This window comes from Engystomops pustulosus, chromosome 9 (assembly GCF_040894005.1).
Source record: "Engystomops pustulosus chromosome 9, aEngPut4.maternal, whole genome shotgun sequence".
Lineage (NCBI taxonomy): Eukaryota > Metazoa > Chordata > Amphibia > Anura > Leptodactylidae > Engystomops > Engystomops pustulosus.
This window is the reverse complement of record NC_092419.1, coordinates 5516615-5542859: the sequence shown is the minus strand read 5'-3', so window position 1 is coordinate 5542859 and position 26245 is coordinate 5516615. Positions and strand designations below refer to the sequence as shown.

The 26245-nt window shown below is 46.9% G+C and overlaps 1 protein-coding gene across 9 annotated transcripts in view; it reads left to right on the top strand.

Moving 5' to 3' along the window:
- SIPA1L3 (signal induced proliferation associated 1 like 3) overlaps positions 1–19606 on the top strand; it is a 104646-nt gene extending 85040 nt beyond the window's left edge. For 8 of the 9 annotated variants that reach the window (XM_072124528.1, XM_072124526.1, XM_072124524.1 and 5 more), the window contains 12 exons: positions 1445–1690; positions 4381–4521; positions 6465–6559; positions 10746–10846; positions 10930–11297; positions 14748–14936; positions 16291–16456; positions 17110–17299; positions 17434–17562; positions 18206–18326; positions 18814–18895; positions 19374–19606. In XM_072124528.1, the coding sequence (XP_071980629.1) occupies positions 1445–1690; positions 4381–4521; positions 6465–6559; positions 10746–10846; positions 10930–11297; positions 14748–14936; positions 16291–16456; positions 17110–17299; positions 17434–17562; positions 18206–18326; positions 18814–18895; positions 19374–19520 (1975 nt within the window). In that variant the 3' untranslated portion in view covers positions 19521–19606. The remainder of the gene's footprint in view (positions 1–1444; positions 1691–4380; positions 4522–6464; positions 6560–10745; positions 10847–10929; positions 11298–14747; positions 14937–16290; positions 16457–17109; positions 17300–17433; positions 17563–18205; positions 18327–18813; positions 18896–19373) is intronic. The other variant, XM_072124533.1, reaches the window with a different exon arrangement.
- The last annotated feature ends 6639 nt before the right edge of the window (positions 19607–26245 follow it).

Genomic DNA, 26245 nt, shown 5'->3' with positions numbered 1-26245 from the left:
TAGTATAATTTTAAAAGTTGATTGTAGAAGGAAGGAGGCAGTGGATTAGCACAGTGACGCTGCCTGGATCTATGAGTATAACCCCTGGGTTATCGTGATGGATGGAAAGCCCTGGGTCAGAAGACTGGATTCTCTCACGCTGTTTGTTTGCACATCACCAATGTAAATACTGTGCAAATGTTCCGAAAGCTACTTGCTATGTACATAGAGGTTATCACTCCCTGGAGCAACGGGGGCGTCACAGGAACATGTGCAGCTGCTCTCTGCTAATGTATCTAGACAAAGATATGATGACAATCTTCCCTCCCCTTTCTGCAAAGCATCAGCGCCTCCTCTGTCCTCAGGTTGTATATTGTATTGCAGCTCAGCGCCTCCCCTGTCCTCAGGTTGTATATTGTATTGCAGCTCAGCGCCTCCTCTGTCCTCAGGTTGTACATTGTATTGCAGCTCAGCGCCTCCTCTGTCCTCAGGTTGTATATTGTATTGCAGCTCAGCGCCTCCTCTGTCCTCAGGTTGTACATTGTATTGCAGCTCAGCGCCTCCTCTGTCCTCAGGTTGTACATTGTATTGCAGCTCAGCGCCTCCTCTGTCCTCAGGTTGTATATTGTATTGCAGCTCAGCGCCTCCTCTGTCCTCAGGTTGTATATTGTATTGCAGCTCAGCGCCTCCTCTGTCCTCAGGTTATGTATTGTATTGCAGCTGAGCGCCTCCCCTATCCTCAGGTTATATATTGTATTGCAGCTCAGCGCCTCCTCTGTCCTCAGGTTATATATTGTATTGCAGCTCAGCGCCTCCTCTGTCCTCAGGTTGTATATTGTATTGCAGCTCAGCGCCTCCTCTGTCCTCAGGTTGTGTAGTGTATTGCAGCTCAGCGCCTCCTCTGTCCTCAGGTTGTATATTGTATTGCAGCTCAGCGCCTCCTCTGTCCTCAGGTTGTATATTGTATTGCAGCTCAGCGCCTCCTCTGTCCTCAGGTTATATATTGTATTGCAGCTCAGCGCCTCCCCTGTCCTCAGGTTGTATATTGTATTGCAGCTCAGCGCCTCCTCTGTCCTCAGGTTGTGTAGTGTATTGCAGCTCAGCGCCTCCTCTGTCCTCAGGTTATATAGCCATTCCATGTTGTCCTAGCAAAAAATACAGCCAAAATTTCACACCTAGATTTTGCAGAATAAGTGCTAAAATCCTTGTTGCGTTCCATACTTATACTTTACTAATAACTAATAATATTGATATATTATGTCCTGTTGAAATTTGTTTGAAACTCTGCAGATTCAGAGGAAATTATTGCTAATCTGCGGAGTAAACCGCACCCGTTTATTGCCTGGCAGGACATGTTCCTGCAACGTTCTCCATCCGCCGGGGGGGTTGTGCTTCCCTTCTGCCTGTACATGTGTAAGAGACCTCTCCACATTTTACATTCTTTGTGTTTTTTCTCTATACACAGAGGATGGTCCGAGTCCTATGAGCTCAGCTCTATGGAGCACAAGGATTCCGAAAACGCCTCGTCCAGTTCCCGGCCTCCGTACCGGAGTAACACAGCCTGGCAGTGGAGCGGATCCGCCACCCATCATGGGGCCAGCCCTTCTCAGAAATGGGTGACCCCGAGCTATGCACTGTCACTGAACCGCCCCACCAAACAGGGAGCGGGGGTGCCCGTCCGGGAGCCCCAGCCCCTACACAACAACAGAAGGTGAGTGTGAGCCCCTTGTGGTGGAGCAGCCTCTGATAGGTGATGGCAAACCTCTCAGAGACTGAGTGCCCAAACTACAACCAAACCCACTTATTTAAATGCAAAGTGCCAACAGGGCAATTTAAGCAGGAACATGTTGCTACCTGTTTTGTCACTGCTTTTAATTGTATCTTGGTCCTGGGGACACCATTACAGTTGAAAGAAAGAGCAGAAATTCAGATTATCATTGTAGCTTCCTATCAGGGTCCCCTGAACAGGAAGAACTGTGGGGCCCAGAGCAGGAGCTCCAATGAAAACGCAGCCTTGTCTGCACCTCCTTGCTTCTCCTGTAGTCCCGGGCAGCTAAGGATGTGTAGCTTCGAAATAGCCCTGATCACAGCACATCCTGGGTGGCAGGGACTGCAGGAGGAGGTTTTGAGTCATGGCTGGGGTGATGGATTGAGTTCCCACAGAGAGTGCTCCGAGTCCCACCTTTGGCACCCATGCCATAGGTTCGCCACCACTGCTTTACAGTATTGTTTGTGACTACAGGCGGTCCCCTACTTAAGGACACCCGACTTACAGACAACCCATAGTTACAGACGGACCCCTCTGCCCACTGTGACCTCTGGTGAAGCTCTCTGGATGCTTTAAAATAGTCCCAGATTGCAATAATCAGCTTAAAATTGTCTGCAATGAAACTCCAATTGTCACTGGGGCAAAAAAAAAAAAAATTGTCGGGAACTACAATGATAAAATATACAGTTTCGACTTACATACAAATTCAACTTAAGAACAAACCTACAGTCCCTATCTTGTATGTAACCCGGGGACTGCCTGTATATATCCTGTAATGCTCCCTGACTATGGGGGTCAATAATGATAACAAGAGGGTCTCACTGCCAGACCTTCTATATACTGTATCATATTTAGATTCATTATAGAGATTTTCTCAATGTATTGTTTTATAATCTGCGTTTTGTCATATTGACACTTCAGTCTAATTTTATGGAGTCCAATGGAGTCTTTACAAGGAGGTAAAATGGTCGTTAACAGGCTTCACCAATTATCATTGTTATCCACTATTCTGTAACCATCTGATCGCTGGGGGCCTGACTGCTACCAATAACAATCAGAAGTTGAATGAAGCGTCGATCCTGCATCCTGCCGCTCCATTCAATACTTCGGGAAAGTCAAAACTGCTGAGTACAGCGCTCAGGTATCTCCAGCATTCCCATTCACGGTCTTTTGAGAGTACTGGAAATAACAGAGCGCTGTGCTCAGCGATTTCTGATGCTCCCATAGTATTGGACGCAGCAGCAGGACACATGCTCGACCTTCTGCTCCATTCATTAGTGAGATGGGGACCCCTGTTGAATAGAGGTCCAAGTAGATAGATCCCCATTGATCAGACCCCTAAACTCTAAATCACTTCCCAAACAAAGTAGAGGAATTTAAATGAATGTTTTACAAGTTACGACGATCAGGCAGATGTTCTGTAAGTTAGAGGTGCATATAGAGGTGATATATATACATATATAAACGAAAATTTTCTAACAGCGCTGCTATGGTGATATTTGTGGGTGCCAGCACCAAGGACCGGGTCCTATAATAAATCATAGGAAAAGGCGACACTCCAAGATTGTGGAACAAGTTCAGGTGGTTTAGTTCTCAATCTACTACGTTTCTGCTGCATATATTTTATGATCTGTTTAACAAGACTCAGATGTAGACACTCACTGATGAGGCCAGTGATTGCAGGACAATCCCTGTAACTTCTTTTCCTTCTTCGTTACCAGTGTTGTCCTTTAGGCCGTGGTCACACGTACCGCTAGACGTCCGTTCATAATGCGATGCTAGCGCACAGGGGGAGGTCCTCGTCCCGAACGCACATGTGTTTCCAGGGAAACGCATGCGATTGTTAAGCCGATCGCATGCGGTTCTCTGGAAACGCATGTACGTTTGGGCCGAGGACCTCCCCCTGTGCGCTAGCATCGCGTTATGAACGGACGTCTAGCGGTACGTGTGACCGCGGCCTCAGGGTTAGACCCTTCCTTACACTGGCACAGGACTCGGAATCCGTCATTGATTGATCTTCAATAGCCAGGGATAGGTGTCCCCTCTAACGATTCATCAGAACATAAGAAAAAAAACACAATTGTTTGCAAAAGTTTCCTTTAGGGAGCAAATCCAAAGGCACGGACAAAAAGGGGGAACTTTGCGAGTGCTGCCCATAACTTTTTGCGTATTTTCCTGCATCGGTGACCTGCAATACACATATGGGCACCATATATGGGACCGCTGAGGCCATTCACCAGCACCATTAATTTGGGGTATAATTCATATGGATTTATGGCACCTTTTGTATCAGTTTCTTCTGTTACACGTTGTGCCTTTGATCCGTTATACCTGGCAGCGGGATGAGGTCACGGCACCGATATGTGGCCCTGAACCCTGGAGCATGTAAACATTGGATCACTCCTTACCTCTCGTTGTGCCCCCGCGCACAATGTAAAGTTTACTCTTTCATCACAAATCAATAAGCGAGGAAATATTCCTTACACCCGATGAGCTACGCCTTGAAAAGCTGGCATAGCGTGTGCCAGGGAGTCAGCTGGGGCAGGTGTGACGAGGGAGGAGATGCCCCCGGGCGCTGGGAGACTTTCACCTGTGCTGGCAGTTTCTCATGCCGTGTAATTTTATGCTTACAGGCCAGTAAGTTATCCGGAGACGCCGTATGTCGCCACGTCCCCGACAGCCATCGACAAAGTGCAGCCTTACAGACACCCCTCCGGGAGCTTCTCCACACCTACGTCTACCGGATACAGCCGCTACAAGCCCACCCCGGACAGGTGAGTCCTCTGTACACACCTCAATCTGTCATGTTAGTGATGAGCGGAGCCCTGCAGCCGGTAGGATCAGTATAAACTCCTCACTGCAGGGGCTGGATTTATGTAAATTTATGTGAATGCCATAAGTCGGGTCATGCTTATACATTAACATATACAGTAAACGCTTGTCCCACCATTAAACATATTAATTGTACGGACCATTAAAGTGTATTTAATTTGCATGCTTGCCAAAATGGAGAGCAATGGCAGTCACTTACATGGTCCGGCACCACCTTGTGGTCGGATTGTATATCACTGTGCACGTCCAACTAATAAGAGATGAGGGACATACATGACAAGTCTCTCCTCACACCCATAGTGATAATCTTTTCAATGTAGAGCAAACAATGGCAATAGGTTTTTGCCCTGCTAGTCAGGACAGGAGCACGGCATCTGTGATATTGTGGCAGTGTAGCTTAGAATGAGATTATAGGGGTGAAAGGAGACAAATGTTCAATGAAATAATGAACTGAGTGAATATTAAGTTTATGGGGGGGGGGAGAGAAACTCTTTATAGTGGCACTTTTAGGTATTGCAGTGATGGTTATAGTACGTTGCTATAGCTCCTACACCTGCTGCTGATTATAGTACAGTGAGCGCGAGTAGCACGTCCTACAAGTAATACGGCTGATCAAAAATGGATGGATGATGTACCATCAGTTTTAAAGGAAAACCTCTTAAATAAATGAAGTCTGATATATCTACGGCACAGGTGTCAATCACAAGTCCTGCTGGCCAAATCCATCCTGTGGCCTTGTGTAATCAGTCTCCCTGCCCCTATACTGCACTAGTCAGGAGAGCAGGGCAGGGTACTCAGATACTCACCTTTCCCTGCTCCCCCAATGCTGCAGCTGTAAGCTACACTCCTGTCTGCGATGGCTGTACACACCGGCTTTGAAGTCAGCAGATGGGATGATTTCATCACATTGCGTCTGCCAGCATCAGAGCCGCATACAGCCGCTGCACAGTGGAGAAGAGGAGTGTTTCTGCTGTGGGGTACTGGGGAAAGGTGAGTTAATGTTTTTTACACTGCAAAACTGCCATTGGTACATAAAATGGGAGCAGGGTTTCTACCGACACGGGGCCATTATATATGAATGGGCAAGAGTAAAGGCACTCTAATAAGGGTGACTTGCTGTGGCTGTAACTATTGGTTTCTTTAGAAGAACTATGACTATTGGGGGCACTGACACTACTGACTCCTGTGGGGACAATCAAACTATCTGCTACTATGTTGGGATACTATGACTATTTGCTACTCTTTGTGAGCGCTGTGACTATTTGCTACTCTTTGTGAGCGCTGTGACTATTTGCTACTCTTTGTGAGCGCTGTGACTATTTGCTACTCTTTGTGAGCGCTGTGACTATTTGCTACTCTTTGTGAGCGCTGTGACTATTTGCTACTCTTTGTGAGCGCTGTGACTATTTGCTACTCTTTGTGAGCGCTGTGACTATTTGCTACTCTTTGTGAGCGCTGTGACTATTTGCTACTCTTTGTGAGCGCTGTGACTATTTGCTACTCTTTGTGAGCGCTGTGACTATTTGCTACTCTTTGTGAGCGCTGTGACTATTTGCTACTCTTTGTGAGCGCTGTGACTATTTGCTACTCTTTGTGAGCGCTGTGACTATTGTCGCCACGCATACTTCACATGTTGATGTGGTTTAACAATAGGTTCAACTTAGTTGCCCTCTAATGGCTAATTGTAATTGTAACAATGTATAAATGTAACTGCTAAACAGCTGCCGTAATGAAATGACATTCAGCCCAATATCCGTTTGACACCTCTGATCTCCAGTGTCAGTAAAAGCAAATTCTCCCGCACTTGTGTAGGCCCATAATAATTCATCTTTGATCTCGTCCAAACGTCTACGTCTTTTAAGGTCTCACCAGTTTTATGTTACAGGTTTGGGACGCCGCAGCGCACCGCTCTGCAAGCAGAATCTCATGGTGCACAGGATGGGTCTAACCAGGAGATGAGCGCAGACAGACACAAGCCAGGTGAGATAGTGGAGATGATGAGAGTATTCTCCTTTCATACCTATGCACTTGGTCAGAGATGCAGAACTTGCGTTTGGGTTTCCTTCTTGTATCCATCCCCTTTGCTCGTATTCCACATGTCCTGCAGGTTATTGCATCAGGCCATGAGATATCACAGCAGAATATTGTATTTGCAGCGCCATCTAGTGATACTTTAAGGAAGTGCAGTATAAGGCCTCATTACATCCCGATACTCGGTCCATGTGTTACCCGTATTGAATCTTAGGATTTGTGTCAGAATTTTGAAATCTTGATCAGAAGGAAATTACACTGGACTTAAATTTTTATAAAACAATTATTCTTAGTTACCGTAGATAAGGTCTAATATTCTGCCCAATGCTGCATGTACCTTTAAGCGCTTCTGTAACATTAGGGAAGATTTAGATGTGAGAAAGTGATTCTTTAGCAGATCATGAGGGTAAGGTCCTGCGTCATGTGAGTCGTCTTGTCTGGAGCATGTGATGGGGGGGGGGGTCTGGCTGCTTCCTGTAGGACGCGGCATTTACCACCAGTAGAAGAAGGAACATGTACAGCTGGAAGGTAAGAAGATGGGGGATTATATAGGAGAATCACCCGTCTGTGGTCGTGTATGGTGGATGTGGATATAGAATAGAAGACAAGGACCAAATGTATTGCAAATTAGAAACTCTGTAAAATATTCCAAATTCATTAAGAAGGAATTATCCATGTCCCTTTATGGCATGTACCCTGTGTGTATATATTATATATATTATTACCCCGTGTGTATATATTATATATATTATTACCCCGTGTGTATATATTATATATATTATTACCCCGTGTGTATATATTATACATATTATTACCCTGTGTGTGTATATTATATATATTATTACCCTGTGTGTGTATATATTATATATATTATTACCCTGTGTGTGTATATATTATATATATTATTACCCTGTGTGTGTATATTATATATATTATTACCCTGTGTGTATATATTATATATATTATTACCCTGTGTGTGTGTATGTATGTATGTATATGCACTCACCGGCCACTTTATTAGGTACACCTGTCCAACTGCTCGTTAACACTTAATTTCTAATCAGCCAATCACATGGCGGCAACTCAGTGCATTTAGGCATGTAGACCTGGTCAAGACAATCTCCTGCAGTTCTCCCGAGCATCAGTATGGGGGAAGAAAGGTGATTTGAGGCCTTTGAACGTGGCATGGTTGTTGGTGCCAGAAGGGCTGGTCTGAGTATTTCAGAAACTGCTGATCTACTGGGATTTTCACGCACAACCATCTCTAGGGTTTACAGAGAATGGTCCGAAAAAGAAAAAACATCCAGTGAGCGGCAGTTCTGTGGGCGGAAATGCCTTGTTGATGCCAGAGGTCAGAGGAGAATGGGCAGACTGGTTCGAGCTGATAGAAAGGCAACAGTGACACAAATCGCCACCCGTTACAACCAAGGCAGGCAGAAGAGCATCTCTGAACGCACAGTACATCCAACTCTGAGGCAGATGGGCTACAGCAGCAGAAGACCACACCGGGTGCCACTCCTTTCAGCTAAGAACAGGAAACTGAGGCTACAGTTTGCACAAGCTCATAGAATTGGACAGTAGAAGATTGGAAAAACGTTGCCTGGTCTGATGAGTCTCGATTTCTGCTGCGACATTCAGATGGTAGGGTCAGAATTTGGCTTCAACAACATGAAAGCATGGATCCATCCTGCCTTGTATCAGCGGGTCAGGCTGGTGGTGGTGGTGTCATGGATCCATCCTGCCTTGTATCAGCGGGTCAGGCTGGTGGTGCTGGTGTCATGGATCCATCCTGCCTTGTATCAGCGGCTCAGGCTGGTGGTGGTGGTGTCATGGATCCATCCTGCCTTGTATCAGCGGGTCAGGCTGGTGCTGGTGGTGTCATGGATCCATCCTGCCTTGTATCAGCGGCTCAGGCTGGTGGTGCTGGTGTCATGGTGTTGTTGCTGCCCATGTCCATCCCTTTATGAGCACAATGTCCCCTGTAACATCTGATGGCTACTTTCAGCAGGATAATGCGCCATGTCATAAAGCTGGAATCATCTCAGACTGGTTTCTTGAACATGACAATGAGGTCACTGGACACAAATGGCTCCACAGTCACCAGATCTCAATCCAATAGAGCATCTTTGGGATGTGGTGGAACGGGAGATTCGCATCATGGATGTGCAGCCGACAAATCTGCGGCAACTGTGTGATGCCATCATGTCACTATGGAGCAAAATCTCTGAGGAGCTTCCAGCACCTTGTTGTATCTATGCCACCAAGAATTGAGGCAGTTCTGAAGGCAAAAGGTGGTCCAACCCGTTACTAGCATGGTGGACCTAATAAAGTGGCCGGTGAGTGTATAAATCATTTTCTGAATTACCCAGAAGTTCAGGAGAATAGAAGAAATTGTGTAATATGTCTCACCCCTGAAAATCCCATGCCACCACTAGTGGTGCAGATTCTCCTCTCCTCACTATGTGCCGTGTATAGGAGACCTCTCGGCATGTGGTTCCCACTCACCTGGGAGAATAAGATGGAGAAGAGATGAGGGAAATCTGCTACAGAATCGAGAATACAAAGGTATAACAGGCAGAAATAGCGTTACTCATGTGCTGGTCTAGTGTTTGTTGGGTACAATTCAAAGTCATTCAGGACAGGTTATGGTATATTATATAGGGGGGGGAGATGAGATCCTGTATTATATAAGTTATGGTATATAGGGGAGGAGATGTGATCCTGTATTATATAAGTTATGGTATATAGGGGGGGAGGAGATGTGATTCTGTATTATATAAGTTATGGTATATAGGGGGGAGGAGATCCTGTTTTTTATAAGTTATGGTATATGGGAGGGGAGGAGATGAGATCCTGTATGATATAAATTATGGTATATAGGGGGAGAAGATGAGATCCTGTATTATATCATTTGTGGTATATAGGGGAGGGTGAGATCCTGTATTATATAAGTTATGGTATATAGGGGAGGGTGAGATCCTGTATTATATAAGTTATGGTATATAGGGGAGGGTGAGATCCTGTATTATATAAGTTATGGTATATAAGGGAGGGTGAGATCCTGTATTATATAAGTTATAGTATATAGGGGGAGGAGATGAGATCCTGTATTATATAAGTTATGGTATATAGGGGGAGGAGATGAGATCCTGTATTATATAAGTTATGGTATATAGGGGGGGGGGAGATGAGATCCTGTATTATATAAGTTATAGTATATAGGGGGGGGGGGAGATCCTGTATTATTTATTCTTCAGGATGAATTATTGGGCATTGGTCCACCCCCCGGCATCACCCCCTGCCATATTCCGTGTGCATTATTGTACTGATGGGTGACGCTCTCCATGATCGGACCCCAACAATCTGAATGTGACTCTTTATTTTCTTGTCTCATATACTGGAATTACCTCTTTAACTAGTACCTTACTGTACAGATTTGTGGGGACCCTACAGGTAACAGGTGCAGAGTACTTGGGCCACATAAACTTTTATACTGCTGCATCTAACCTTGTGGCTGTACAGGGAACTGCAGCTGCCCATGTCTCCTAAATTGGTCTTTGCTGTGTCCTCCCCTTGTAGCAGATGACTCTGGGTCACTGTGGAGGTAGTAGGTGCTTTAGCCTTCAATCTGAGGATTGTTGGGGTACCACATTTGGCCCCCCACAGAATTGAGGGGAATATATTAGCTGCATCATTTTATCATTGGAATAATGTATAAAGACTACATTGTATCTCTGCTTGCTGTTAGTTATGTGCCAACAGGTAAATAAAAACCAGATACTTCTCGCCAGATACAATGTATCCAGTTCATTTTGGATTTATGATTTTATGATAAGAAAATCCTGTGCATGAAGATGAAGGTGTAATGTAATGAGCGCATCATTGGCAGTCCTGACATTTTGTTATTTCTGCATCTTTTCCTGCTGGAGTAGGACACGAGTTCATGTGTCATGTCCCTATGGAGGACTGTCTGCTGTGTGGAGCCTCGGTATAAGTCGTGTCACGATATCACAGTCTCTGAGATCCGCCACCCAGCCCCCAGCAGCACCATCCTCTTTAATTAACACTCAGCTTGTAATTATTCGCTGACGTTAATGCTGCAAGGTGCATGTGACGCCATTATTTGTCTTTGCAGAACCTCTGTGGCACATCCCATCGCAGCCCCGAGTCAGTGTGAACAAGAGACCGAACAGACAGGAGCTGGCTGGCAAGAGTTCTCCTCACCGTCATTCCAGGGTAAGTGCCCGGGTAGGTGATGGCCGTCACACGTCCTGACAGCGTTGTCCTGTATGTCACTGGTTTCGTCGATGTGTTTGTAGGGGGAGGCCCAGTATTCCAGTCACTCCAGCAGTAACACGTTGTCCAGCACGGCCTCCAGTAACCAGAGTGACGAGCGCTGGTTTGATCCTCAGGAGCAGCCGGATGTAGACCTGGAGCCGCTCTGTAAGGGCACATCCAACGACAGCGGCATCGATACCTCCCTGCCCAATTTTGCACTTTCTAAGCCGGCCAGGCCCGCTCCTCGCCGAGAGAAGGTGCAGAAACCCATGGCCTGCTCCACCTACCCCGGCATGCACGAAAGTGGCTCCAGGGACAAGAGGAAAGATCAGATGTCCTCTGGAAAAGGCTACAGACCCAAAATGTATCCGACTGGCAATGGTGCAGCAGAAGCCTTCAATGACGTAAGGTAAAGAGCAGACTGAGCTGAAGTCCATTACACAATACATCACTAGTCATATGGGTCACTATAGCCATTGTTTTGTGTTGTCACAATCTGAACAGTCATTACATTGTATTACATTACATCCTGTATTGTACAGTGTGGGAGGAGATGAGATCATGTATTGTACAGTGTGGGAGGAGATGAGATCCTGTATTGTACAGTGTGGGAGGAGATGAGATCTTGTATTGTACAGTGTGGGAGGACATGAGATCCTGTATTGTACAGTGTGGAGGGAGATGAGATCCTGTATTGTACAGTGTGGGAGGAGATGAGATCCTGTATTGTACAGTGTGGGGGGAGATGAGATCCTGTATTGTACAGTGTGGAGGGAGATGAGATCCTGTATTGTACAGTGTGGGAGGAGATGAGATCCTGTATTGTACAGTGTGGGAGGAGATGAGATCCTGTATTGTACAGTGTGGGAGGAGATGAGATCTTGTATTGTACAGTGTGGGAGGACATGAGATCCTGTATTGTACAGTGTGGGGGGAGATGAGATCCTGTATTGTACAGTGTGGAGGGAGATGAGATCCTGTATTGTACAGTGTGGGAGGAGATGAGATCTTGTATTGTACAGTGTGGGAGGAGATGAGATCCTGTATTGTACAGTGTGGGGGGAGATGAGATCCTGTATTGTACAGTGTGGAGGGAGATGAGATCCTGTATTGTACAGTGTGGGAGGAGATGAGATCTTGTATTGTACAGTGTGGGAGGAGATGAGATCCTGTATTGTACAGTGTGGGGGGAGATGAGATCCTGTATTGTACAGTGTGGAGGGAGATGAGATCCTGTATTGTACAGTGTGGGAGGAGATGAGATCTTGTATAGTACAGTGTGGGAGGAGATGAGATCCTGTATTGTACAGTGTGGGAGGAGATGAGATCCTGTATTGTACAGTGTGGGGGGGAGATGAGATCCTGTATTGTACAGTGTGGGAGGAGATGAGATCCTGTATTGTACAGTGTGGGAGGAGATGAGATCCTGTATTGTACAGTGTGGAGGAGATGAGATCCTGTATTGTACAGTGTGGGAGGAGATGAGATCCTGTATTGTACAGTGTGGGGGGAGATTAGATCCTGTATTGTACAGTGTGGGAGGGGATGAGATCCTGTATTGTACAGTGTGGGAGGAGATGAGATCCTGTATTGTACAGTGTGGGGGGAGATGAGATCCTGTATTGTACAGTGTGGGAGGAGATGAGATCCTGTATTGTACAGTGTGGGAGGAGATAATATCCTGTATTGTACAGTGTGGGAGGAGATGAGATCCTGTATTGTACAGTGTGGGAGGAGATGAGATCCTGTATTGTACAGTGTGGAGGGAGATGAGATCCTGTATTGTACAGTGTGGAGGGAGATGAGATCCTGTATTGTACAGTGTGGGAGGAGATGAGATCCTGTATTGTACAGTGTGGAGGGGAGATGAGATCCTGTATTGTACAGTGTGGGAGGAGATGAGATCCTGTATTGTACAGTGTGGGGGGAGATGAGATCCTGTATTGTACAGTGTGGGGGGAGATGAGATCCTGTATTGTACAGTGTGGGAGGAGATGCGATCCTGTATTGTACAGTGTGGGAGGAGATGAGATCCTGTATTGTACAGTGTGGGGGAGATGAGATCCTGTATTGTACAGTGTGGAGGGAGATGAGATCCTGTATTGTACAGTGTGGGAGGAGATGAGATCCTGTATTGTACAGTGTGGGGGGAGATGAGATCCTGTATTGTACAGTGTGGGGGGAGATGAGATCCTGTATTGTACAGTGTGGGAGGAGATGAGATCCTGTATTGTACAGTGTGGAGGGAGATGAAATCCTGTATTGTACAGTGTGGAGGGAGATGAGATCCCGTATTGTACAGTGTTTGGGGGGGGGGGGGGTTGAGATCCTGTATTGTACAGTGTGGGGGGGGGGATGAGATCCTGTATTGTACAGTGTGGGAGGAGATGAGATCCTGTATTGTACAGTGTGGGAGGAGATGAGATCCTGTATTGTACAGTGTGGGGGGGGAGATGAGATCCTGTATTGTACAGTGTGGGGGGAGATGAGATCCTGTATTGTACAGTGTGGGGGGGAGATGAGATCCTGTATTGTACAGTGTGGGTGGAGATGAGATCCTGTATTGTACAGTGTGGGAGGAGATGAGATCCTGTATTGTACAGTGTGGGGGGAGATGAGATCCTGTATTGTACAGTGTGGGGGGAGATGAGATCCTGTATTGTACAGTGTGGGGGGAGATGAGATCCTGTATTGTACAGTGTGGGGGGAGATGAGATCCTGTATTGTACAGTGTGGAGGGAGATGAGATCCTGTATTGTACAGTGTGGAGGGAGATGAGATCCTGTATTGTACAGTGTGGAGGGAGATGAGATCCCGTATTGTACAGTGTTTGGGGGGGGGGGGGGGGGTTGAGATCCTGTATTGTACAGTGTGGGGGGGGATGAGATCCTGTATTGTACAGTGTGGGGGGGGGGGATGAGATCCTGTATTGTACAGTGTGGGGGGGGGGATGAGATCCTGTATTGTACAGTGTGGGGGGGGGGGATGAGATCCTGTATTGTACAGTGTGGGGGGGGGGGGATGAGATCCTGTATTGTACAGTGTGGGGGGGGGGGATGAGATCCTGTATTGTACAGTGTGGGGGGGGGGGATGAGATCCTGTATTGTACAGTGTGGGGGGGGGGGGATGAGATCCTGTATTGTACAGTGTGGGGGGGGGGATGAGATCCTGTATTGTACAGTGTGGGGGGGGGGATGAGATCCTGTATTGTACAGTGTGGGGGGGGGGATGAGATCCTGTATTGTACAGTGTGGGGGGGGGGATGAGATCCTGTATTGTACAGTGTGGGGGGGGGGATGAGATCCTGTATTGTACAGTGTGGGGGGGGATGAGATCCTGTATTGTACAGTGTGGGGGGGGGGGATGAGATCCTGTATTGTACAGTGTGGGGGGGGGGGATGAGATCCTGTATTGTACAGTGTGGGGGGGGGGGATGAGATCCTGTATTGTACAGTGTGGGGGGGGGGATGAGATCCTGTATTGTACAGTGTGGGGGGGGATGAGATCCTGTATTGTACAGTGTGGGGGGGGGGGGGGTGAGATCCTGTATTGTGCAGTGTGGGGGGGGGGGTGAGATCCTGTATTGTACAGTGGGGGGGGGGGGATGAGATCCTGTATTGTACAGTGTGGGGGGGGGGGGGATCTCATACTATACTACATATCAGATGATACTATTGACCATGCATTCATATCTTATTACATCACGTCATATGAGGTCTTAGTGGCATCTTCTGATACTTTGTATTTCTATACATTTAGCATCAAAATATAGAAATTCAAGTTCTCCAGACATAACACGTTGTAGGGAACCAGACTCGGAGCGAATAATCCTGACATCTCTGTTCTTTGCGCAAGCAGATCCAATGCGTATAAATCCCCCGACGGTTCCAGGAACCAGCAGATGTCCCAGTCGAGCTCCTTCCAGCTGTCCAGCTCGGTGCCCAAATCTTTTTTCTCTCGTCAGAACGTGAGGAATAAGATCCCAGCTGGCTGGAAAAAGCCAGAGGAGACACCACAAAGGCCGAGCACATTCACAGAGCCCAAAAAGTAAGTGCACCCCGGCGATCGGGACTCCCACCATATCCACCTCCATTCCCAGTTATAGTTCTGGTATCATGTCAGGACAGGGGGCCCCTATTAGGTCCAGGGGTCTCTATAACTCCCCCCCTATTAGTCCCAGCGAGTCCTCATTCCTATAGAATAACCTTTTCCACGCTTTGCCATTTACTTTCTGCTTTCAGCCACATATGAGCGTCCTATTGCCGCCTGACGTTTGCAGCACCCTGTGTGTGAGACCACATGCACACTCTGATTAGCTGAGGGTGCATGTATATCTGGGTCTCAAGTCATGATCATACAAGTAATCGCCGGTGCCTGAGGCTCTAATCTCATCTGAGGTCCTGCCATGTACCTGCTGCTCATTGTAGGGGAACATCTACCCACAAATTCAGATCTCCTTCCTCTTATGTTCCTTCCTAATGTTTCCTGTTCTTGCTACTCTCTGTTGACTCCTAAAAGTTTAGACTTGGGAGTCAAAGTTGCCAAGTTATTCCATGTATACTTGTACTTTCCATCAGATTTTTGGGGGGTCTGTTCTTTGAGTGCACAGAGTGGCCACTTTATTGGGGACACATTCGCTACTTTCTGTATGGAAACTAGAACCTCCCAGCTACATAGTCTGTACAGCGCTGCGGTATATGATGGCGCTATAGAAGCCAATTATTATTTGGCGCATACAAGCTTCAGTATAAATCCATGTTGCGATGCAGTGATCCGATGGGAGGCTGATTGCTCCATGTTATTGGAAGGGTCAGAATTGGTGGACGGCGAGAGCCGTCCATCTCTAAGGTCCGGCCCGGAGTAAAGGTGATGCCTGCGGATGGTTCTCTGTACATCCAGGGTCTTCTTTTCGTGGCGTCTATCCCCCCTCAGGCAGAGCATCAGCAGGACGATGCCCAGAGGCGAGAGTCGTCTCATCACAAATTATTCTAGTGTTTTCCTTTCTTGTGTCACATTACTCCTGATGCTATATCTGAGCGTCTCCGGGGCGAGGTAGTAAACCCTCCATCTTATCCAAGGCGACAGCACCAAGCTGTCATATCCGCAAGGGCTACAACAGGCCCAATGGGTTACTAGATGGGTCACACTGTGCCCAGTAATAAAGTCCTGACATAACGATACGTTAGTTTCCTGCTTTGCACCGGTGCATTAGATGTTACCCCAAGATGTAGCGTCACGTGATGAGACGTCCCGGGGTCCTGCCCATTGTCTGCAGTATTTAGGTCAGCGGTAAGAGAGGAGGATTACATGGACATCTGTTATGTATGCAGCGGCCTGTGTATATACCGTATACTGTTTACTGGGAATATTAACCCCTTCTCTGTCTTCTTCCTTCCTGCAGAGAGATAGATGTGAACACAAAGAATGTGTTTGGTCAGCCCCGGCTCCGGGCCTCGCTGCGGGACCTCCGATCTCCCCGCAAGAATTACAAGTCAACCATCGAGGATGATCTGAAGAGACTGATTATTATGGACAATCTGGGGCCGGAGCAGGAGCAGGACTGCATGGTGAGACGCCAGATGCCCGGGACCGTCTGCTCTGCCCGTGGTAGTGCCAGTTATCTCCCCCCACCTAAATCGCTTTATACGATAAGAGCAGGAGGAACATTGCACCTGCAATCGCCCCCCTTTACTCTGACCATAGTGTAACAGAGATGATCATGGCTGGTATCAGGTGTGGATCTCCAGATACTAATAACCTCATAAATATCCAATTTGTGGGGCTCTGACACCCGCACCCCCTCAGTGCTCAGTGCTATACATGGCACAGCTCGGCCTCATCCACTGTTATGGGCCGGAGCTGAATCCAGGCCACATGACGTCACAGATCCGATCGATGTTAGTCCCTGATGCTGCTGGACCCTCATTGATCCTTTATTGATCATTTCTTAGAATGAGGTCAATAATATTTTAACCCCTTTCAGACACATTAACCTTTTATAAGACTTGAAAAGGTAGAAAATATTACCTTTACCCTCTCCTGCTATATCTGGAGTTGATCCGCCAGCCCTGAGTCTGTGTATCTGCAGCCCTGAGTCTGCAGAGCCGTGGATTGTGGAATTAGGGGGTTCCCTGTGGTGTTGTGTGGGGGCTAATGCTGGGGAGTATCGGATCCACAAGTCTTATAACCGCTCTCTAATGCTTTTACGTTGCTCCTTCAGTCGCCTCAGAAGACCCTGCAGAGGACGTTGTCTGATGAGAGTCTGTGCAGCGGACGCCGAGACGCAGGATTCGCCTGTTCCCCGTCTGTGGACTCTTCTCGGGGCACCGATGTTTTCTATGCCAACCCGTACCCATCCAGCACCCTCCCTGTGCGCCGCCAGCACCAGCCGGGAATGCCAGAGAAATCCGGTAGGAAGAATTTCCTGTATACACGTGAATAATGTCTTGTGCTGGGATCAAAGGATTCTGTTCTGTGTGCGTCACATGTAGCAGAGGTCTTACCTGCAGCATTTTTGTTTCTAATAATTCTGTTCTTTCCGCAGCCGCTATCTCGTCTTCGGAGCTGTCACTGACAGAGATTCGGGATGCTAACAGCGGGATGATGCCGCTGCCAGACACTGCGTCCGGCCTGGAGTGGTCCAGTCTGGTCAGTGTGGCCAAAGCTTACGAAGGTAGGACTCCTTAAAGGGAACCTGTCAGCAGATTTTACCCAATAAACTACCAGCCCCCAAAGGAAGGGTATGAAATGTCCAGGTTGCATTAACTCCTATGGTGCCTGGAGCCCCTCTGGCTCATTTACATAATTTTCTAAGCCTTTTTTTGTAAAAAAAAAAACAAAAAACAGTTTAAGAAATGAAAGAAGAGCAGATCCTGCCAGAGGGGGCGCACAACAGTATGTCAGTGCTTGGTTTACAACCCTTCATCCTGGTTGTAGATATACTTTGATGATGAGAATCTCATCTTTCAGATCACATCAGGGTTGTGGTTCTGTGATCTGCAGAGCCAGAGATACAGGTAAATAAGAACATAGTTAGAAATGTGAGCTAAAACGTGAGATTCTCTTATTATCTTTATTCTTATTATTTTTTAGATTATTCTTAATGTAACATTTCTAGTTTTTAAAGAACTGAATATAGGGACATCTGAAGTGACCACTTCCTGCAATCTCTAAACTTGACTCTTCTCTGCTCGTTTTCACATGACTTTGGCTCAGATAAGGGGATACTCCCAGCTCTGCTAATATAGGGAATGTGCGCTTTGTGTCCTGGTGCAGAGGTGCCGGATCTGTAGTAATAACCTTCTCTTCCTCCACAGTGCAGAGAGCTGCCTCCCTCTTCTCTCTGAATGAAGTTGCGCTGAGTCCTGTGCAGAGCGGTGGGACGGCGCACCTGAGCCTGGAGAGGCCGCACACGCCACGGACCACCCCCACCTCAGGGTACGGAGACTCTCTACATTCCTATGGTTCGGGTTTATAGAGACAAGACAAGACGCACAATTTTTAGTCTCGGATCAGGGGCCGATCATTAGTGAATGGAGCGGGCAACATGGATGTGCGATTTAGTTTAGGGGCTCGGCCTCCTGATCACTTGTGGTCCTAGTGGTTAGACACCCAAACATCTGAAACATATTCCCTATCCATGTGGACCCCTAAGATATAAGCTCATGACTCCAGGGCCCATTCCCCCTTCCCGCGCCGTCAGTCATTATTTAGTATTACATGGCAGCCATTGTTGTAATATACAGAACAGGAGTTACTTATATGCAGCTGTGATTGTAGAGGGGATGGCGCTATACACAACATATTGCCGGACCCCCCTACTGTCTTACTCACTTTCCTCTCCATATCTGGATCACTTCACCCAGCGCTTTGGCCTTCCCTCGGTGGCTTTGTGTTAATTTCCCGTTATTTGTGCTCTTTCTAGTGATGAAGTGGCTCCTGACCTCACCGGGAAGGTCCTCCAGCTCGAGGTCATGCTGAAACAGCTCCACACTGATCTTCAAAAGGTAATGACGAGGCGGGAGGCGGCCGCTGCACTGTAATGATGGGATCCGCTAATGTCGGGCGGCGCAGTCATTATCTGACTATGGCCTTGGATTTATAATTTCCTCATTACTGCTCGTTAAGAAGCATCTGAGAACAATCTGAGTTCTTGAGGGAGACGCACGAGGTCTCATATCTCAATGACTTGGCGGAGTGCTGAGCGTCCATGGGAAATGGGGGCTCATTCTCCGGGGATACAGGTAGATCAGAGGTACAGAAACACATTAGAGCAGGCGGGCGGCTGCTCCACCTCCAGGGTCGCACAGACTAGGCCTTTCCAAGGGCAGGTGAGATGGTTGTAATCCGTATAGAGACCTTCCTGACATACGCAGAACACAGCGCTGACGCCTGTGTATAATGGAGGGGGATCTCAGTACATGCACTACAAAGGTTCCTGTATTACCTCTGTGTGACCCCTTCTTCTGTTTCCTGTTGCTGCAGGAAAAACTAGACAAAGAGGCGCTGCAGGCAGAAGTGGCCAATCTCCGACAGAACAATCAGCGACTTCAGGCGGAATCGCACTCGGCCAGCGAACAGCTGAGGAAATTTGCAGAGATCATTCATACGGTGGAGAAAAAAAATCACTGAGGTCCCAGGAGGTGACGACCCTCCGGAGCTGACACTATGGTACAACCCACCGCAGGAGGTGACGCCCATGAGGAGGAGCTCACACTATGGTACATCCCACTGCAGGAGGTGACACCCATGAGGAGCTGACACTATGGTACAACCAACCGCAGGAGGTGACGCCCATAGGGAGCTCACATTATGGTACAACCCACCGCAGGAGGTGACGCCCATAGGGAGCTGACACTATGGTTCACCCCACTGCAGGAGGTGACGCCTTTAAGGAGCTGACACTATGGTACATCCCATGCGGGAGGTGACGGCCATGAGGAGCTCACACTGTGGTACATCCCACTGCAGAAGGTGACGCCCATGTGGAGCTCAGCTATGGTACAACCCACCGCAGGAGATGACAACCATCAGGACCTTACAGTATGGTACAACCCACTGCAGGAGGCAGCAACCATCATAGCTCACACTATGGTTCGCCCCACTGCAGGAGGTGACGCCCATGGGTAGCTCACTATGGTACATCCCACTGCAGGAGGTGACACCCATGAGGAGCTCACACTATGGTACATCCCACTGCAGGAGGTGACGCCCATGGGGAGCTCACTATGGTACATCCCACTGCAGGAGGTGACGCCCATGAGGAGCTCACTATGGTACATTCCACTGCGGGAGGTGACGCCCATGAGGAGCTCACTATGGTACACCCCACTGCTGGAGAAGCCTCTTCTCTTAATGTGCCCTGCACTATTGGACTGGAAGTTACTTTTGTTCTTATTATCTCATGATCGCTGCACGTTTTTCTGTTGTTTTTTTCCCCCCACATTAATAATTATTTTCCCTTCCTGTACAGAACCATTTTCCTCCTTTGTAGATTTTGTATAAATTAGAAAGTTGAGGAGGGAGGACGGATGGATTTTTGGCTAAACTGTCTGCACAAGTTTCCGTCAAGGAATTATGCAAAATGGACTCTGCAGGCGCCGCGCCAAATACTGGAACGTAATGTTATATATATAAATAGAAATCTATTTAAATTGTATAGGAAAAAACACAAAGTTGTATATGGGGGCGCACAGGTCTTTTGGGTGAACCCTTCAAGTGATGTTAAAGTTTCATACAAATTTATTTTAATATGACGCCGGTCTCGCTGGATGCAGGAGATTTCCGTGTATATTTTGTTAATATGTCGTGTATATAAATCATCTCTTCTTTGGATTCTTGAGTTCCATCATATTGTTGTATATTAATGTGAGCCCGGCCTGGCACAGGGGCGTCTATGGTCATCCGGCTGCACCGGGCAGCAGGGCGGCTGTTACCTTTCCCTCACATAGCGCCGCCCTGCTGGCCACTACATCGAAATGGCAGCTTTCTATAGGGCCCATGTCCCATGACGGGAGATCTGCAAGTTTACAAGCCGATACCCTGGATGCTTCATGTAAGAGTAAAGGACATTATTTATACTTGAACTTTTGGGATTTGCTTTTGCCATTGATTTTTCTACGTGTGAGATCACAGGAAGCCTAAACACATTCTATTTTTAAGCGGTGAATTTAATAAATCTCTATACGGAGCCGCCTCTCGGCCTGGAATACAATGCACTTTCTCCTTCCAGTCGTCTTGAACTTTCTTAAATGTTTCATCGACCCGAAACCCTGTAGATAGTCTCCTCCATCACCAGCCATCCCCAGCAATCAGGTCTCACTGTGTTCCTCAGGCAGCCATAGGGGAGCTGCCGCACTGAAGCCGATGGATGAGCTTCCGCTACTGGACCTCAGCGACCTCCATGCCTTCTCGCCATGCACATTGTACGATATGCCGTAATGTCGTGTAAAACGCATGATGACGGGACGGAACAACTAATTCTTTTGTATACGAGGGCTGCAGACTGATAGTTGTATACGGTTTTATTTGTATAAACTGATCTACACTTTCCATGGTGTCGTTCTTGACTTCTGTCCTGGTTTGGCCTCTCCCGAGGTGTCACACATGGTGGATACTTGACTTGCCTAATTGCCAATGTGTTTGTAGCTGTGGCTACATTAATCTGCCACTAGGGGGAGCTCCTCAATGGTCAATCACAGCCTCAGTCTCATTAGATCTCCCCCTGGTGGTGGCAGCCGACAATCAGTTTTCATTCCATTGACCATGAAACAGGGATGTGATACTTTGTATTAGAACAAACAAAGACATAAACATTCTATAAGGAAACTATGAGACGAGGAATTCTCAGAATTTGCTCTGGGAATGGGTTTTACCTTTAAAGACACTTATTCTATATCCACAGTCCTCTACCTCCAGGACTGGCCTGATCCCTACTATATGTCACCAGCTGCTGTTACATTATATGTTGGGAGCTCAGGATTTTATGTGCAGTTATATCTCCACTTACACATCGTATTGTAACCAGTGAGATCCCATTGTACGGTCCCCGTCTTCTCCTCTGGGATCCCTCATCTCCCCATCCCCCAGCCTGGGCTGCCAGACATTGCTCACACTCATCCTCAGGGCGTCCGGCCGCTATCACGGACATTGAGCGTCTTCTATGGTGACAATCACATAGATCCCAACCAATGAAACTGCCTGTACTAAAATCCTGGGGAAGGGTCTTGTTATATACAGTGAATGGGGACAAAAGACGGACCCTCCATGTTCTCCGAGCAGCGGCTCCTTCATGTGACCCGGGAGATCCCAGGAAATCTCTATACAAGACACATACACATTACATTATGGAGGTCGGGGTGTACAGAATTAAGTTGCACCTCTGCCTGTGACATCAGAGAATTATTGGGGGATTTGGAGGGAGAACAGTCTTTCCGCAGCTTCTCAGACACTAATTTCATGGAATTCAAGAGATTTTTTTCCACTATGTAGAATCATCACCATTTAAATATAGTAGTGGTCTGCCCTTCCCCCCCTGAGAGAAACCATGTATACAGGATAGGAGTAGTAGTACTGTGCGGTGCTCATATATACAGGATAGGAGTAGTAGTACTGTGCTGTGCCCGTATATACAGGATAGGAGCAGTAGTACTGAGCAGTGCCCGTATATACAGGATAGGAGTAGTAGTACTGTGCTGTGCCCATATATACAGGATAGGAGTAGTAGTACTGTGCTGTGCCCGTATATACAGGATAGGAGTAGTAGTACTGAGCAGTGCCCGTATATACAGGATAGGAGTAGCAGTACTGTGCTGTGCCCATATATACAGGATAGGAGCAGTAGTACTGTGCAGTGCCCGTATATACAGGATAGGAGCAGTAGTACTAAACAGTGCCCGTATATACAGGATAGGAGCAGTAGTACTAAACAGTGCCCGTATATACAGGATAGGAGTAGTAGTACTGTGCAGTGCCTGTATATACAGGATAGGAGCAGTAGTACTGTGCAGTGCCCGTATATACAGGATAGGAGCAGTAGTACTGTGCAGTGCCCGTATATACAGGATAGGAGCAGTAGTACTAAACAGTGCCCGTATATACAGGATAGGAGTAGTAGTACTGTGCAGTGCCCGTATATACAGGATAGGAGCAGTAGTACTGTGCTGTGCCCAAATATACAGAATAGGAGCAGTAGTACTGTGCTGTGCCCAAATATACAGGATAGGAGCAGTAGTACTGTGCTGTGCCCATATATACAGGATAGGAGTAGTAGTAGTACTCTGCTGTGCCCACCTATAAAGGATAGGAGTAGTAGTACTGTGCCCATAGATACAGGATTGGAGCAGTAGTACTGTGCTGTACCCATATATACAGGATAGGAGCAGTAGTACTGTGCTGTGCCCAAATATACAGGATAGGAGTAGTAGTACTGTGCTGTGCCCATAGATACAGGATAGTAGTAGTACTGTGCTGTGCCCATAGATACAGGATAGGAGTAGTAGTACTGTGCTGTGCCCATATATACAGAATAGGAGTAGTAGTAGTACTCTGCTGTGCCCACCTATAAAGGATAGGAGTAGTAGTACTGTGCCCATAGATACAGGATTGGAGCAGTAGTACTGTGCTGTACCCATATATACAGGATAGGAGCAGTAGTACTGTGCTGTGCCCAAATATACAGGATAGGAGTAGTAGTACTGTGCTGTGCCCATAGATACAGGATAGTAGTAGTAGTACTGTGCTGTGCCCATAGATACAGGATAGGAGTAGTAGTACTGTGCTGTGCCCATATATACAGGATAGTAGTAGTAGTACTGTGATGTGCCCATATATACAGTATAGCAGTAGTAGTACTGTGCCCACCTATAAAGGATAGGAGTTAGTAGTACTGTGCTCATATATACAGGATAGGAGTAGTAGTACTGTGCTGTGCCCATATATACAGCATAGTAGTAGTAGTAGTACTCTGCTGTGCCCACCTATAAAGGATGGGAGTAGTAGTAGTACTGTGCTGTTTTCGTACTGTGCTGTTTTCATACTGCACATACAGGATAGGTGAGGACAGATGTTATTGCCTTATACCCTCATTCCCCACGTGTTCTGCAGGAAGTAGATGTAAGTGTGGACACATCCGTGCATTAGATTTCATGCCCTCAGGCTGTGGCCTAACTTTAACCTTATTTTCAGCATCGCTATACGTCGTTATTACTGGAGTTGTATCCAAATGTATACTAAATCTTTGGGAAAAAATTTTTTTTTTTTTGGAAGTTATAATTATTAACTGTAAATGGGGGGAAAAAAACAGCAAAACCTGAACCCTTATCAGATCATTTATTTCCTTTACACTTTCCTTAACACTTTTATCATTTTTGCTACTTATTCTCACCAACCTTCCCAATAACTCACTCACCTGCCATGAATATTCCAGTAGCCGCAGTTCACATTCTTGGCCACAGGGTGGCGGACTCTGCAGGATTTCTATTAGGAGCACTCACCTTAAATGACTCCTGTAATTCATTCTCTGCCTATAGGGATCTATGTCTTATCTGAGCAGCAGGACCTGAGCTCCTGGGCTGCTAGGAGCGAGGCCATTGTTATGGGGTAGAGGCATCGCATTTCTGGCTGCCTGTGACCCCAGCCTCTGATATACCGATCTCTATCACAGGACATCCCCAGCCGTACACAAATACAGATCATAGAAATAAAACCTAACCACGAAAATACCTGACCGCAACATCTCCTGGGCGCGATATCCTTGAGTATCCAGCTCTGTTGTGTGGATAAACCACAGGCGTGATCCGCTATACTGCACATCATTTCACAATGTAACGACACAAAAAAAAAACGCTGACGCCATTTATTGTGCGGTGCAATAGCGGGAGAGTAACCGGTCATTATGATCCACATAAATAATGTATTTCTCCATTCATATGATGAATGACACAAAGTTGGACCGTCTCAGCTGTGCCCTTATTACTGAAATATTCAACCACAGGATAATACGTACCCCCCCCCCATCATTGGGGGTGGATAATCCTGACAATACCCCATTCTGGGGGCTCTTACATTTATAATTGGACTGGACAGAGGCCTGAGTGTCTCCCCCCACTGACTGTCCACTGCCGGGAGATTTCCCTAAGGGAAGAAAAGCCGAGATCTTGGAGAAGAATAATGAATGTTATGGCCATTGTTCCCAGCAATCTCTGCGTCTCATCTATTTCTAGCAGCACATTCATAATTAGCTCTTCTTCCTAGCGCTTGCCCCGACGCTGGGGGGGTCGGTGCTCAAATCTGGTCCCTGTAGTCCTGATCTGATTCTGATGGGTTCTGTTGACTTTGATTATGGATTTCATAGATCTTGTGGATTTTGCTGCTTTGTTTTTGTGCATGCGGGGAATTCTGGTGCCAAAATGTTCTGCTGCATATGTGACCTGACCAAAAAATAATAAATGCATACACATATACAGGCGGTCCCCTGCTACCCGACTTACAGACGACTCCTAGCTACAAACGGACCTCTGGATGTTGGTAATTTACTGTACTTTAATTTGTCGGCCTACAATGAGCTGTAACAGTTATCACAGGCGTCTGTAATGAAGCTTTATTGTAAATCCTGGTTCTTATGACAATCCAACATTTTTAAAACCCAATTGTCACAGAGACCAAAAAATATTTGGCTGGATCTACAATTATAAAATATACAGTTCGACTTACATACAAATTCAAGTTAAGAACAAACCTACAGAACCTCTCCTGTATGTAACCTGGGGACTGTTATATAGCTGAAGTTTGCACCAGCAGGTAAGTGGTTATAATCCTTGGTCCTGGTGGTAGATGATTTTCTTTACCATCTGCTGATTGTTGGCAGCTTAAGCCTCACTGACCCCCATGATCAACATATTCCCATCTATCATAAAGGATTGTCAAGAGCAGACATCACCTTTAATCATTTTAGATGATTTCTTTATATATGGCCGGGGTGCTTAAAAAAAATTATACCTACCCCTCTTCCCAATCCTGTTCAGTCTCAGCATCACCCATAACTGCCTGGTCCCTGCTTAATAATAATAATTATTTATGTATATAGCGCTCACAGATTACGAAGCGCTGCACAGAGTTTGCCAAATCAGTCCCTGTCCCCAATGGGGCTCACAATCTAATCCACCTACCAGTATGTTTTGGAGTGTGGGAGGAAACCCACGCAAACACAGAGAGAACATACAAACTCTTTGCAGATGTTGACCCTGGTACTTGAACCCAGGACCCCAGTGCTGTGTGGCTGTAGTGCTAACCACTCAGCGACTGTGCTGCAAGGCTGTAGTTCTAACCACTGAGCCACCATGCTTCCCTTGCTTGTA